The following is a 14,302-nucleotide window of genomic DNA, read 5'->3' as shown; positions in this document are numbered from 1 at the left end:
TCACTTAACCACTCCACAGAGAATTTTTCACTTAACTTTAGCCACCAGGCACATGTGATGCCAAACATCTGCTACTGTTACTGCCAGAAAACAACATCCTGAGCACCTATAATGAATGTTACAAGATAGTTTATGTTTGAATAATTTTGAGACTGTCTCACGTTGTTAGTAAAACCCTCATTTATTCTACAGTAGATGGAATGTGTTAATAGCTGTCTGTTCTGTGGTGCCTCCACTTCTGGTTCAGCAGCTTCAACTTGACACCTTTTGCATGATGACACCAAACATGACACTGTTGCTAATTATTTCCTCAACCAATCCACTGATCTCTTCAACAGATGATCTTTGGATGCCTGTCGGCTCCGTCCCCTACATCTTGTAATATTTTGAAATGAACCAAAGAGTATCATTAACATTTTGACCCAAGTTAAATTAACTGTTGAATCATCTTATAATAATATTAATCTCTACCATTACCTTTTGTCATTTATAAGCAATATTTGTTATGTTTAGCTTAGTTCGAGAAAATATGTGTATCAATGTGGTCCTGCAGAACTGTTGCAAGTTACCTTCACGACAAGTAACAAAGTTATATTGTACAATTCTGTTTGGATAGTGAATACAACATGAATGTAATGGTTTATAGAAGGAATTTGATCATTTGTTATTTATTCGTCAGCAAGATGTATTTAATATGTTGATTAATTATCTTATCGAGATTATTGACCTCATGGTTCAACCAACATGTTTCTGTTGAGAAATATGTTGCATCACATCACAGCATAAATTGCAAAAGAATCCAAAAGTGTTGAGTACAGATAATAAAAATTAAAATATAAAATAGATGAAGTGAAAGTGACTTAGGCTTCCACATTTTATTAACTCTTGGGCATGATATTAAAATTAATCAGTTTCTCAAGTAGTTTGTTCATTTTTGTTTATCTGATTCTCTTTAATTATACCTATGTTCCAAACATGGTGAGCTGATTGAGCATATGAGTGTGACTACAATCGTTTTAGTATTTGCTAGAACCAAGTTAGTCATGAATAGACAAAATTACATGGCTGGTGCTTGTTTCCCAATACAATCACGTGTAGGACAAAGCACCACAGTTCAAAAAATGTACCCTCACTAAGCAAAAATGGTGCTTAGGGGAATTTTCATACAACCACAGACTGATAGACCACAAGAAACTGCCATTTGGGTCATTACGCCTGTATCAGCATTGGAAAGTGACCATTGTAAAATGCAAGGATTAAAAATTAAAAGATACCAGAAACATTGTGGACAAAAAGCCTCTGGCTGGAAATCTTGCCTTCACATCTTGACTACAAAATGTTAATGGCATTCTTAGTCCCCCATTACAACACTGAGTTACGTAAGTGAGAGACAAAGGATTTACATTATTTGTTTGATGAATATTTGCTGCTTTTGCTTTCTTTGCTCTTTTGGAGAATTATAGGATGAAATAAATTCTGTGCTATACAGGTTGAAGGCAAGCAACCTTTGAACCCTGCAAAGTACTAAATCCAGAGAAAGAGATCACAGAAACAAAAACTGAAATTGCTGGGAAATCTTAGCAGGTCTGACAGCATCTGGAGAGAGAAATCAGGGTTAATGTTTCAGTCCAGTGACCCTTCTTCAGAACTGATGGTACCTAGGAAAAAAATAGATTTTTAAAAACCAACCATTCTGAATGAGCAGGGAGTGCAATCAGGACCCACTACAGGGATTGTGAAGCCAGGGCCAAAGGGTAAGGAGCCAGATGGGAAGCCTGAAAAGGTAGGCCTGGAGGAGGTGGAGCTGCATAGGGGCCAGGGGAGGTGGGCTGTCTGATCCAAGTTTTGAAAAGCCAACTTTTTTCCTATCTACCATCAGTTCTGTGGAAGGGTCATTGACCTGAAACGTCAACTCTGATTTCTCTCTATAGATGCTGCCACACCCGCGCTTTGCCAGCAATTTCTGCTTTTGCTTTTGATTTCCAGCATCCACAGTTCTTTCGTTTTTTTTAAAAAAGGAGCTGTTGTCACTGGGGTTAGTCAATGCTTTGGTAAAGTGCTCTCTGTGGATATTAGTTTTATTGTGTCAATATAATTTTCTGGCGATACATAGTGAAGGTCCAAACAGGGGTTGTTACTTCAAAGGATACTTAAGTTCTCCATACCTATGTGTCCAGGATACATTTGTTTTCAAGCCCACTCACCTGTACTGCGAACTTAACTACGCTAATTACATTAAGGTCTGGAAACATGTCTATTTGGCAGAATGCTGGAGTACCTGATGTCTGAAGCCTATTTGACCAGCACACACACACCCACACATTGGAGGCTGAGGGGTGACTTTATAAAGGTTTAAAAAATCATGAGGGGCATGGATAGGGTAAATAAGCAAAGTCTTTTCTCTGGGGTGGGGGAACCCAAGGCTAGAGGGTATACGTTTAAGGTGAGAGGGCAAAGATATAAAAGGGACCTAAGGGGTAACATTTTTACGCAGATGGTGGTGTGTATATGGAATGAGCTGCCAGAGGAAGTGGTGGAGGCTGGTATGATTACAACATTTAAAAGGCATTTGGATGGATATATGAATAGGAAAGGTTTAGAGGGATATGGGCCAAATGCTGCCAAATGGGATTAGATTTATATAGGATATGTGGTCAGCATGGACGTGTTGGACCAAAGGGTCTGTTTCTGGGCTGTATATCTCTATGGCTCTATGATTCTCTAAGCAGCCTGGATAGGTGTGGCCAGCTCTCACAGATCAGGATTTCTAGTTTATTTTTAGCTTTCAGATTTGGCTTAAGCTGCTGAAGTTTTTAAGTAGAAGCTATATTTTCCTGTCTGTTGGTTACAGCCAGAAGCTGGGGTTTCTCTTCCTTCTGCAAGCGCTGTACGTGAGAAAATCTGATATCTGAGTTTGCCTTTTTGCCAAGGATTGTGTTTATAGGATGTTACTATATTGAAACAGTTAATTAGTAATATTTACTGTATCTATTATTCTGTTACATTTTCCAATAGAGTAGTTCCAACATACATAAATGTTCTGGAGGAATGTATAGATGGTCTGATTAGCAAGTTTGCAGATGACACTAAGATTGGTGGAGTAGCAGATAGTGAAGGGGACTGTCGGAGAATGTAGCAGAATATAGATAGATTGGAGAGTTAGGCGGAGAAATGGCAGATGGAGTTCAATCCAGGCAAATGTGAGGTGATGCATTTTGGAAGATCCAATTCAAGAGCGACCTATACAGTAAATGGAAAAGCCCTGGGGAAAATTGATGCACAGAGAGAGCTGGGTGTTCAGGTCCATTGTACCCTGAAGGTGGCAACGCAGGTTGATAGAGTGGTCAAGAAGGCATACGGCATGCTTTCATTCATCGGATGGGGTATTGAGTACAAGAGTTGGCAGGTCATGTTACAGTTGCATAGGACTTTGGTTCGACCACATTTGGAATACTGCGTACAGTTCTGGTCGCCACATTACCAAAAGGATGTGGATGCTTTGGAGACGGTGCAGAGGAGGTTCACCAGGATGTTGCCTGGCATGGAGGGCACTTGTTATGAAGAGAGATTGAGTAGATTAGGATTATTTACATTAGAAAGACAGAGGTTGAGGGGGGACCTGATTGAGGTCTACAAAATCATGAGAGGTATAGACAGGGTGGATAGCAAGAAGCTTTTTCCCAGAGTGGGGGATTCAATTACTAGGGGTCACGATTTCAAGGTGAGAGGGGAAAAGTTTAAGGGAGATATGCGTGGAAAGTTCTTTACGCAGAGGGTGGTGGGTGCCTGGGACGCATTGCCAGCGGAGGTGGTAGAGGTGGGCACAATAGGTCATTTAAGATGTATCTAGACAGATACATGAATGGGCAGGGAGCAGAGGGATACAGATCGTTGGAAAATAGGCGACAGGTTTAGATAGAGGATCTGGATCGGCGCAGGCTTGGAGGGCCGAAGGGCCTGTTCCTGTGCTGTAATTTTCTTTGTTCTTTGTTCTTGTTCTAGTTGTTAATCTAAGAGGTGCTACATTTTGGAAGGGCAAATCAGGGCAGGACTTATACACTTAATGGTAAGGTCCTGGGGAGTGTTGCCGAACAAAGAGACCTTGGAGTGCAGGTTCGCAGTTCCTTAAAAATGGACTCACAGATAGACAGGGTAGTGAAGGAAGCATTTGGTATGTTTGCCTTTATTGGTCAGTGCATTGTGTTTAGAATCAAGAATGAGCATCCATGAGGCACTGCAGGCCATCAGCAGCAGTATAACTGTACTCCAATACAATATGCAACTCATGGCTGGATACATTCCTCTCTCTACCACTACCATCAAGGCAAGGGATCAACCCTGGTTCAAGGAAAAGTGCAGAAGTACATACCAAGAGCATGATCAGGCATATCTAAAAAAGAGGAATCAACCTGATGAAGTTACGACACTGAACTATTTGTGTGCTAAACAGTGTAAGCAGCAAGTGAAAGACTGAGCAAAGCGATTCCACAACCCACAAATCAGACCTCAACTCTGTGAATGGTGATTGCAGTTAAGCAACATACTGGAGGTGGTGGCTCTGCAACTCTCAATGTGTGGAAATTCACCACATCAGTGCATAAGATAGGGCTGAAACATGTGCAAAAATCTCCAGTCAGAAATGCAAAGTAGATGATCCCTTTTTGTAAACAAGTGGGCACCTGCGAGTGGCGATTTTGTGCATTTTTCGCTGTACTTATGTATTCCTACACTTAGTATGTGTGACAAATAAATAAATCTACAGGCTTAAAAAAACTACCTCCTCCAGATGTCCCCAGAATCATAGATGCCAGTTTTTCACTAATTTGATTCACTCTACAATATCAAGAAATGGCTGACTGCACTGGATGCTGCCAAGGCTATGGGTCCCAAATGAAATTCTAACAAGTCCTGAAGACTGTGCTAAGTTGTTCCAGCATAGCTACATGACAATACAGCACAAAAAAGCAGGACAACTCCAACTTGGATAACTACCACCCATCAATATACTCATGATCATCAGTTATGTCAGCTACAGGACATCACTTCAGGAGTTCCTCGGGGTAGTCTATGAGGCTCAAACATCTTTGGCTGCTTCACTAATGACCTTCCCTCCATCCTAAGGTCAGAAGTGGGGATGTTAACTGATGATTGCACAATGTTCAGCACCATTCATGACACCTCAGATACTGAAGTAGCTCATGTTCAAATGCAACAAGACCTGGACAATATCTAGACTTGAGCTAAAAAATGGCAAGCAACATTTGTATCACACCAATGCCAGACAATAAACATCTACAATGCAGGCAATGAACATCTCTAATAAGAAACAATCTTACTATCACCCCTTGATATTCAATGTCGATGTCAATGTCACCATCACAGAATCCCCACAAATAATATTCTGGGAGGTACTATTAAGCAGAGATTCAACTGGACAAGGCATATAAATGAAGTGGCCACAAGAGCAGGTCAGCGGTTATGAATACTGCAGCAAGTAACATGCCTCCTGACTCCCCAAAGCCTGTCCCCCACCTGTAAGCCAGGAGTGTGATGGAAGACACCCCACTTGCATGGACGAGTGCAGCTCCATTACAATACACAAGGGTGACTGACACCACCCAGGGCAAAGCTGTCCACTTGATTTTGCACCACATCCACAAACATCCACTCCCTCCACCATCGATGCTCAGTAGCAACAGTATATCCATGTAGAAAGTTAGCAAGGCTTCCTAGATATTACCTTCCAATCTCACAAACACTACCATCCAAAAGGTTTATTGCAGGAGATACACGAAGTTGCTCTTCAAGGAAGTCTCCATTGACTTAGGTATCACTGTTCTTTACTGGGCCAAAATTCTGAAACTCCCTCACTAACAGCATTGTGGATACACCTACACTAAATAGGCTGCAGCAGTTCAAGGACTGCATCTCACAAACTCCTTTTTCAATGGCAACAAGGGATGGGCATTAAACGCTGGTCCAGCCAATGTCACCACTTGCCATAAATAAATTTTACAAGTGACCTTGAATTGAGTGGCTTGCTTAGCCATTTCTACAGGCAGCTAGGAGTCAATTAAATTGTTGTCTAGAACCACATGTTGGCTGGAATGGGTGAGAATGACGGACTTGATTCCTCAGTGGACATGAATTAAACCAGTTTTTATGACAATCAACAGTGTTCACCATTAAAATAGCTTTTTAATCCAGATTATTATTGAACTCAAATTTCACTATCTTTCCATGGTGGGATTTGAACTGATGCCCCCAGAACATTAGCCTGTGGCTCCAGAATTCTAGTCATGTGACATTACCATCACACCGCCACCTTCCCCTAGCATCATTCAACAGTCTTCATTCCTCAATTCAATCCATGTGTCTTCATTTGGTACTCGTAGGAATATAGGTGGAGTTTGGTTATTCTGCCCCTCAAGCCGACTTTGCCACTCTAAATCATGGCTGATGGCCTACGTCAAACCATTTTCCCACAATATTGGAATGACTGATAGGACTGTATGAGTCATAGAGTCATACAGCACAGAAACAGATCCTTCAGCCCAAGCTGAACATAACCCAAACTAAACTAGTCCAACCTGCCTGTGCTTGGCCCATATCCCTTCAAATATTTTATTCATGTATTTATCTAAATGCCTTTTAAATGTTGTAACTGTACCTGCATCTACCACTTCCTCTGGAAGTTCATTCCATGCACGAACCATTGTGTAAAAAAACTGCCCCCACGTCTTTTTTAAATCTTTCTCCTCTCACCTGAAAAATATGCCCACTAGTCTTGAAATTCCCCATCCTAAGGAAATGGCACCTGCTATCCACCTTATCTATATCCCTCATGATTTTATAAAACTCTATAAGATCACCGCTCAACCTTCTGTACTCCAATGAAAAACATCCCAGCCTACCTATCCAGCCTCTCCTTGTAACTCAAACCCTCCATTCTTGGCAACACCCTGGTAAATCTCTTCTGAACCCTCTCCAGATTAATAATGTCCGTCCTATAACAGGGAAACCAGAACTGGACACAATACTGCAGAACCGGCCTCACCAATGTCCTGCACAACATCAACATAGTGTCCCAAACCCTATACTCAGAGGTCTGAGCAATGAAGGCAAGCATACTAAATGCCTTCTTAATCAACCTATCTATATGTGATGCAAACTTTAAAGTATAATGTAGGTCTCTGTTCTACAACACTACCCGAAGATCCTACTTTTAATTGTATAAATTCTGCCTTCGTTTGTTTTACCAAAATGCAATACCTCACATTTATCCAAATTAAACTCCATCTGCCCCTCTTCAGCCCATTGATCCAATGTAATTTTAGATAACCTTCTTCACTGTCCATTATGCCACAAATCATGGTGTTATCCACAAACTTACTAACAATGCTTTCTATACTCTCACCTAAATTGTTTATATAAATGACATACAAAAGTGGACCCAGCACCGATTCCTGTGGAATACTGCTGGTCACAGGCTCTAGTACGAAAAACAACCCTCCATGATCACTCTGTCTCCTGATGTTAAGCCAATTTTGTATCCAATTGGCAAGGTAATTTCAAATCCCATGTGATTTAACTTGAGTAATTGGACTAAAGCCAAAGCTTTACTAAAGTTCAAGCAAACAATGTCGACCACTCTGCCTTCCTCAACACACTCAATCAAGTTTGTGAGACACGATTTCCCTCGCACAAAACCAAGCCAAGTATCCCTAATCACTCCTTACCACTCCAAATGCATATGAGTCCTTTCAAGATTACTTCCAACAACACACCAACCATTGAAGTCTGATTCTCAGGTCTATACTTCCTAGGCTTCTCCTCACATCACTTCTTAATAAAGGCACAACATTAATCACTCTCGAGTCATTTAGCACCTCAGCCATATTTGTAGATGATACAAGTATTTCTGCAAGGCACCCCACAATTTCCTCCTTAATTTCCCACTAAGTCCTGGGATACACTAGATCAGATCCCAGAAATTTATCCACCTTAATATTTTCTAAGACCGCCAGCATTCCCTCTTCAGTAAAGTGAACTATTTTTGAAACATCAACATTTATTTCTGAGTTCTCTAGCCTCCATTTCTTTCTCCACAGTAAAAACGGATCCAAATTAATCATTTAGTATCACCCCCATTTCCTGAGGTTCAACACAATTATGACCTCATCGAACTTTAAGGGGCCCTACTAACTCTCTAGTTGCTCTCTTGCACTTAATGTACTTGTGAAGCTCCTTAGATTATCCTTAACCTTATTTGCAAAGGCTATCTCACATCCTCTTTTTGCCTTCCTGATCTCCCTCTTAAGAATGCCCCCATACTCCCTATACTCTTCAAGAGATTCATTTGAACCCAGTTGTTTATATCCACATATTCTTGACTAGAATCTTAATATCTTTATCACTGTTTTTTAATCCTACCAGAATCAACTTTTTCTCTGTCATTTTTATAAGCTCATACGAACGTGATGTTTTGAAAGAACATATAGTACAATTGAAAGGAAAACGAATAAAAAAAATCTAACCAGCAATAGTGCGATGTTCGTAGTCTCCAGACAGTTTGGTCAAGACAAATGGTGTTTCAACTGACCACCTTTATGAATAGTGCTATTATTAATATTAAAGATGTCAACTTTATCAATAGTAACTGATGCTTTAAATATAGCGCCGACCACAATGACAAACAAAACGTGGCGGTGCTGGTGTTGGACTGGGGTGGACAAGGTCGGAAATCACACGACACCAGGTTATAGTCCAACAGGTTAATTTGAAAACACAAGCTTTCGGAGCCTCAGTCTTTCTTCAGGTGTTAGTGAGGGAGGTAATATCAGATACAGAATTTATAAGTAAAAGATCAAAGGGTCATACCATTGATGAGGATGTACTAAACAAACCTAAGATGATGTTAAATCTTTAATCAGTTGAAGGTTTTGATTAATATGTATATGTAACTCCCTGAATTCTTTTGAAGTCGCTATCCTGAGACAACTAAAGACTTTATTAGTGTAAAGAGGTGGCAACATTTTAGGTCCGACAATGCATGTTACGTGTGAGGCCTTGTCACAGAGTAATACAGCATGGAAACAGGCCCTTTGGCCCAACTGGTCTGTGCTGACCGTGGTGACCACTCAGCTGGTTCCAACTGCCAGCATTTGGTCCATATCCCTCTAAACCCTTCCCACCAATGTACCTATCCAAATGTTGTTAAAATGGTGCCATTGTACCTGCCTCAACCACTTTCTCTAGCAGCCCACTCCGTACACTCACCACTCTCCGCATGAAAATGTTTCCCTTCAGGTGCTTTTTAAATCTTTCCCCTCTCACCTTAAACTTATGCCCTCTAGTTTTCAATTTCCCATCCCTGGGAAAAAAGACCATATGCATTCATCCTATCTTTGCCCCTCATGATTTTATACACCTCCAAGGAATAAAGTCCTATCCTGGCCAATCTCTCCCTGTAACTCAGGCCTACTAGGCCTGGCAACATCCTCATAAATCTTCTCTGCACATGTTCCAATTTAACTATATCTTGACTATAACAGCGTGATCAAAACTGTACACAATATTCCAACTGCGGTCTTACCAACAACTTATATGTCCCAACTCCTATACTCAATTGGAATCTATAGAGTGCATCTGCAAATACAAATTCACCCCATTGATTCATGTGAGTGTGTGTTGGGTTGGGGGGGCGGCGACGGGGGAGAGCAGGGGAGGGTGAGAGAGGGCATGCGTATGTATATATATTTAGTTCTCACAGGGTAGTGACTTGAAAGGAATTTGGGGATTTACATATACATATTAATCAATCAAAACCTTCCTGATTAAACAGTTAACAGCATCTTATGTTTGTTTACTACATCCTCATCAGTGGTGCGATCCTTTGATCTTTTACTTATAAATTCTGAGTCTGATACTACCTCTCTCACTAGCACCTGGAGGATTAGGGCTCCAAAAACTTGTGTTTGCAAGTAAATCTATTGGATTATAAGCTGATGTGGTGTGATTTCTGACCACAATGACAAACAACAGCAGACAAATAGGGTAGATATTTTATGATTGAATTTATATATTTTACAAAGTTATAAAACACACAGGTCAATACTTTATTAGGAATGATATTATTTTCCGTTCAGAAACAAATTGCAAACCAAAACACAACTGAAAACTTAGGTACATTGAGCTAAAGGATCAAGAAATTATAGAAAAATAGCTTTCTAGTGTAGGCCAGAAGGCAGCAAGCTAACAGGCATCACTTTCTGTAGAGTTAACCAGTAACACAGTAATAAGGAACTGCTTAAAATTTCCAACTTCGCAGTTCTGTTTAGATTCACATAATATATGCAAATACAGCTGGATCGTCTCACATTTAAACAAGTTATCAAGGGACTATGTTACTTTTCAAAAATGTTCACAGTTGGTAACTTAAACCCTACAGAAAATAAATCACAGAGGCTTATTTCTTGTCCATCACTTCAGATAAATAAAAGCAACTTGTAAAGTTACAAGTGTTTGCAAATGCAAGCAGAGTTTGGAAAATCATGCGTTTAGTGTTCAAGTCCTTTTCCATCTCAACTCTTCAGGTCTTTGCCATGCAGCTTGCAGAGTTCAATGAAGAACCTAAAGATGCACTTTTTTAAAAATAATTTTATTCATTCTTTCTCATGCTGAATCAAAATCTGAGTTATTGACCGTTTTTTCTTTTTCCCATGTTTCTTATGCTTCTTTTTCTTCTTTAATTTTTCCTGAGTAACATTTAAAAAATTAGTATAAATACAGTATTAAGACGTCACAAAATACAAACGGGTACCTTATGCAATAACACCATTTCAACTGACATGGGTTGTAAAGGAAAAGAACCTTATCCTGCAAATTTGGTCAAACTAAACAACATGGAATAAGTTTAGTTGTTCTGTTTGGCAACAAGTAATTGTGTTTTGGGACTCAGAACACCTGAATCAGACTCAATTTTAACAAGCAGAAATACAGAAGATAGGAGAACTAGGTTATTTGGTGCTTTGAGTCTGTTCCACCATTTCAATAGGATTATGGCTGAACATCCAACTGAGTATCTTGTTCCTGCTTTCTCCCCTTACACTTTGATCCCTTTAACTCTATGAACTATGTCCAACTCCTTCTCGAAAACATTCAATGTTTTGGTCTAAACCACTTTCTGTAGCAGAGAATTCCACTTTATACTCCACAAGCCATGCATGCGCCCACTCACTCAACATCCAAATCACACTGAAGCATCTCTGCATCCTCCGCACAGTTCACCCTTCAACCCAGCTTTGTGTCATCTGCAAACATGGAAATATTACATTTAGTTCCCTTATCTAAATTATTAATATATATATTGAGTAGCTGTGGTCCAGCACTGTTCCCTGAAGTATCCCACTAGTCACTGGCTGCCTCTCGGAAAAAGACCTACTTATTGCACGATTTCATGGCTGTCAATCAATTCTCTAGCCACATCAGTACATAGTCCCCAATCCTATGTGCTTTAATCTTACATGCTAGTCTTTTATATGGGGCTTTTCTGAAAGTCTTTTTGAAGTCCAAGTAAAACACATCCACCGGCTCCCCCTTATCAACTCTACTACTTATATCCTTGAAAAATGCCAGTACATTTGTTAACCAGGATTTCCTATTTGTGAATCTAGGCTGAGTCTGTCCGTTAGCCAACAAATAGCCATTTAAGTTGATAAAATGGCAAGCTATTTTGCATTTCAGATAATATGCTGTACTAATTATTTAGAATTTCACTTCCAAAACTATGTATTATATAAATGAATAATCCTGACGAATCTGGAGGAGTGAGTGTTGCCTGCTTTTTGTGAAACTTTATACTGAACTTTGATAGATCATTTCCACATCATTAACAACAGTAATTCCTATTCAAAAGATGTTTGTTTCAGCTAGATTTTAAAAATTACACCTTCAAAAAATTACAGTGATCCTGCAGTCATAACATGTTTCAGCCAGACTGAAGTGCTGGAGAGTTGGACGTCTGCCCACTACTGGGCAGGAAGTCTCAGCAAGTGGAGCTGGCAAGTCCAACAGTTCTTGCAGGACCAGAGCTCTGTTATGAACACTGGCAGGCCCATGAAGGTGACTTCATGGATCAGAGTCACTGTACTCATCAGCAGTGCTTGCCCAAGTGAGTCAATGATGCAAAACTAGTTAAGCATTTCATAGAATCATGGAAGTAGGTCATTTTGCCCATGGAGTCCTTTCAAAGTGCACCAAATGCAGACCCACTCCCCTACAATATCCCTGTAACCCTGCATCTCTCATGGCTAATCCACCTAATCTGCACATCTCTGGACTTGGGAGAAAACCAGAGCACCCAGCATAAACCAGGAGAATGTGCAAACTCCACACAGAAAGTTGCCCAAGGGTGGAATTGAACCCAGGACCCTGGAGCTATGGGGCAGCAATGCTAACCACTGGGCCACTGTGCCGCATTCGCAAGAAAGGTACCCTGATCATCACAATAATTAGGTATCTATTAATTAGAGATGAATAGCATGTTTTATATGCCCATGGTTTTTAAGAGGATATGACAACATTTATGCAATTGCAAAAGTTTGGTTATTTATTAATGCATCCATTTAAATGGGTTCTTTTTCTATTTCAAATTTGAGTTTGAACCTAAATAGGCAACTGAATATAAAAGATACAATGAGCAACACTTAGAACAATAAAGCAGAAAACTTTTGGTGGAAGCTGTTGTGAAGAATCTTTTGCATGTTGAATGATGTGAACAAGTTGAGATTAGAAGAGTTACTTGGAGCAATTGTGTTTTCTTTTCCTGCTGACAGCAGCATTCACTAACCTGGGCTACAGAAGACACTGTGATTGCAGGGAAGCAAACTGTTGGACTGTAAAATGCATGCATTAAGTAATACTCAAGACTAGAGAATGGAAATAAACCTTAAAAAGCAACATTTAAATAAGAGTAAAATTAGAGGGAATACAGGTTCAAATACATGCACTATTAAACATGAGAATACAAAGATATAAGGCCATTAAATTTGCAAACAAGATCCTTGTGTTCTGTATATCCGAACGCAAACCAAGAGCAAGTGGGCAGTACTGAACTACACGGTAGGGCATGGCTTAGTGGTATAATCACTAGACTATTAATCCAGAAACCCAGTTCTGGGGACCCGGGCTCGAATCCCACCACGGCAGATGCTACAAAGTCTCAAAGAATTGAAACCGGATGGACCACCTGGCATTGACCTAGGCACCGGAAAAGAGAACGGCAGAAACAGCTCTGTCGACTCTGCAAAGTCCTCCTCACTAACATCTGGGGGCTAGTGCCAAAACTGGGAGAGCTGTCACACAGACTAGTTAATCAAGAGCCTGACATTGTAAGGTACGATTCTGAGAGTATGACTATGTCCCAGACACCATCACCAACGCTGGATAAAACCTGTCCCACCGGCAGGACAGACCCAGCACAGTGGTACAGAGTTGGGAAGGTGTAGCTCTAGGATTCCTCAACTTTGACTCCAGATCCCATGAAGTCTCATGGCTTCAGGTTAAACATGGGCAAGGAAATCTTCTGCTGATTACCACATACTGTCTTCCCTCAGCTGATGAATCAGTACTCTTCCATGTTGAAAAAAACCTAGAGGAAGCACTGAGGATGATAAGCGCACAAAATGTACTCTGGGTGGGGGATTTCAATGTCGACTACCAAGAGTGGCTCAGCAGGAGTACTACTGATCGAGTTGGTTGGGTCCTAGAGGACATAGCTGCTAGACTGGGTCTGTGGCAGGTGGTGAGGGAACCAACAAGAGGGAAAAACATACTTGACCTCATCCTTACCAATCTGCCAGCTGCAGTTGCATCTGTCCATGACAGTATGTGACCATCGCACAGTCCTTGTGGAGATGAAATCCTGCCTTCACATTAAGAATAACTTCCATCGTGTTGTGTGGCACTTTGCACAGATCCAGTACAGTTACAACACTGGTATCTACCCGGCAATGTGGAAAATTCCCAAGTATGTCCTGTACACAAAAAGCAGGACAAATCCAATCCAGCCAATTACTGCCTCATCAATCTACTCTCGATCATCAGTAAAGTGATGGAAGGTGTTAACAACAGCGCTATCAAGCAGTGCCTGCTCAGTGATGCCCAGTTTGGGTTCCGCCAGGGCCACTCAGCTCCTGACCTCATTACAGCCTTGGTTCAAACGTGGACAAAAGAGCTGAATTCCAGAGGAGAGGTGAGAGTGAAAGCCCTTGGCATCAAGGAGCCCTAGCAAAACTGCAAT

At 40.7% G+C, this 14,302-nt stretch overlaps 1 protein-coding gene across 1 annotated transcript in view; it reads right to left on the bottom strand.

Annotated features, from left to right (window-relative positions):
• Positions 1–10,056: 10,056 nt before the first annotated feature.
• Positions 10,057–14,302, bottom strand: part of fam133b (family with sequence similarity 133 member B) — a 39,452-nt gene continuing 35,206 nt past the window's right edge. The window contains exon 11 of the mRNA XM_020534974.2: positions 10,057–10,757. Within this exon, the coding sequence (XP_020390563.1) occupies positions 10,665–10,757 (93 nt within the window). The 3' untranslated portion in view covers positions 10,057–10,664. The remainder of the gene's footprint in view (positions 10,758–14,302) is intronic.

This window comes from Rhincodon typus, chromosome 2 (assembly GCF_021869965.1).
Source record: "Rhincodon typus isolate 14 chromosome 2, sRhiTyp1.1, whole genome shotgun sequence".
Taxonomy (NCBI): domain Eukaryota; kingdom Metazoa; phylum Chordata; class Chondrichthyes; order Orectolobiformes; family Rhincodontidae; genus Rhincodon; species Rhincodon typus.
This window is presented reverse-complemented; position numbering and strand designations above follow the sequence as displayed.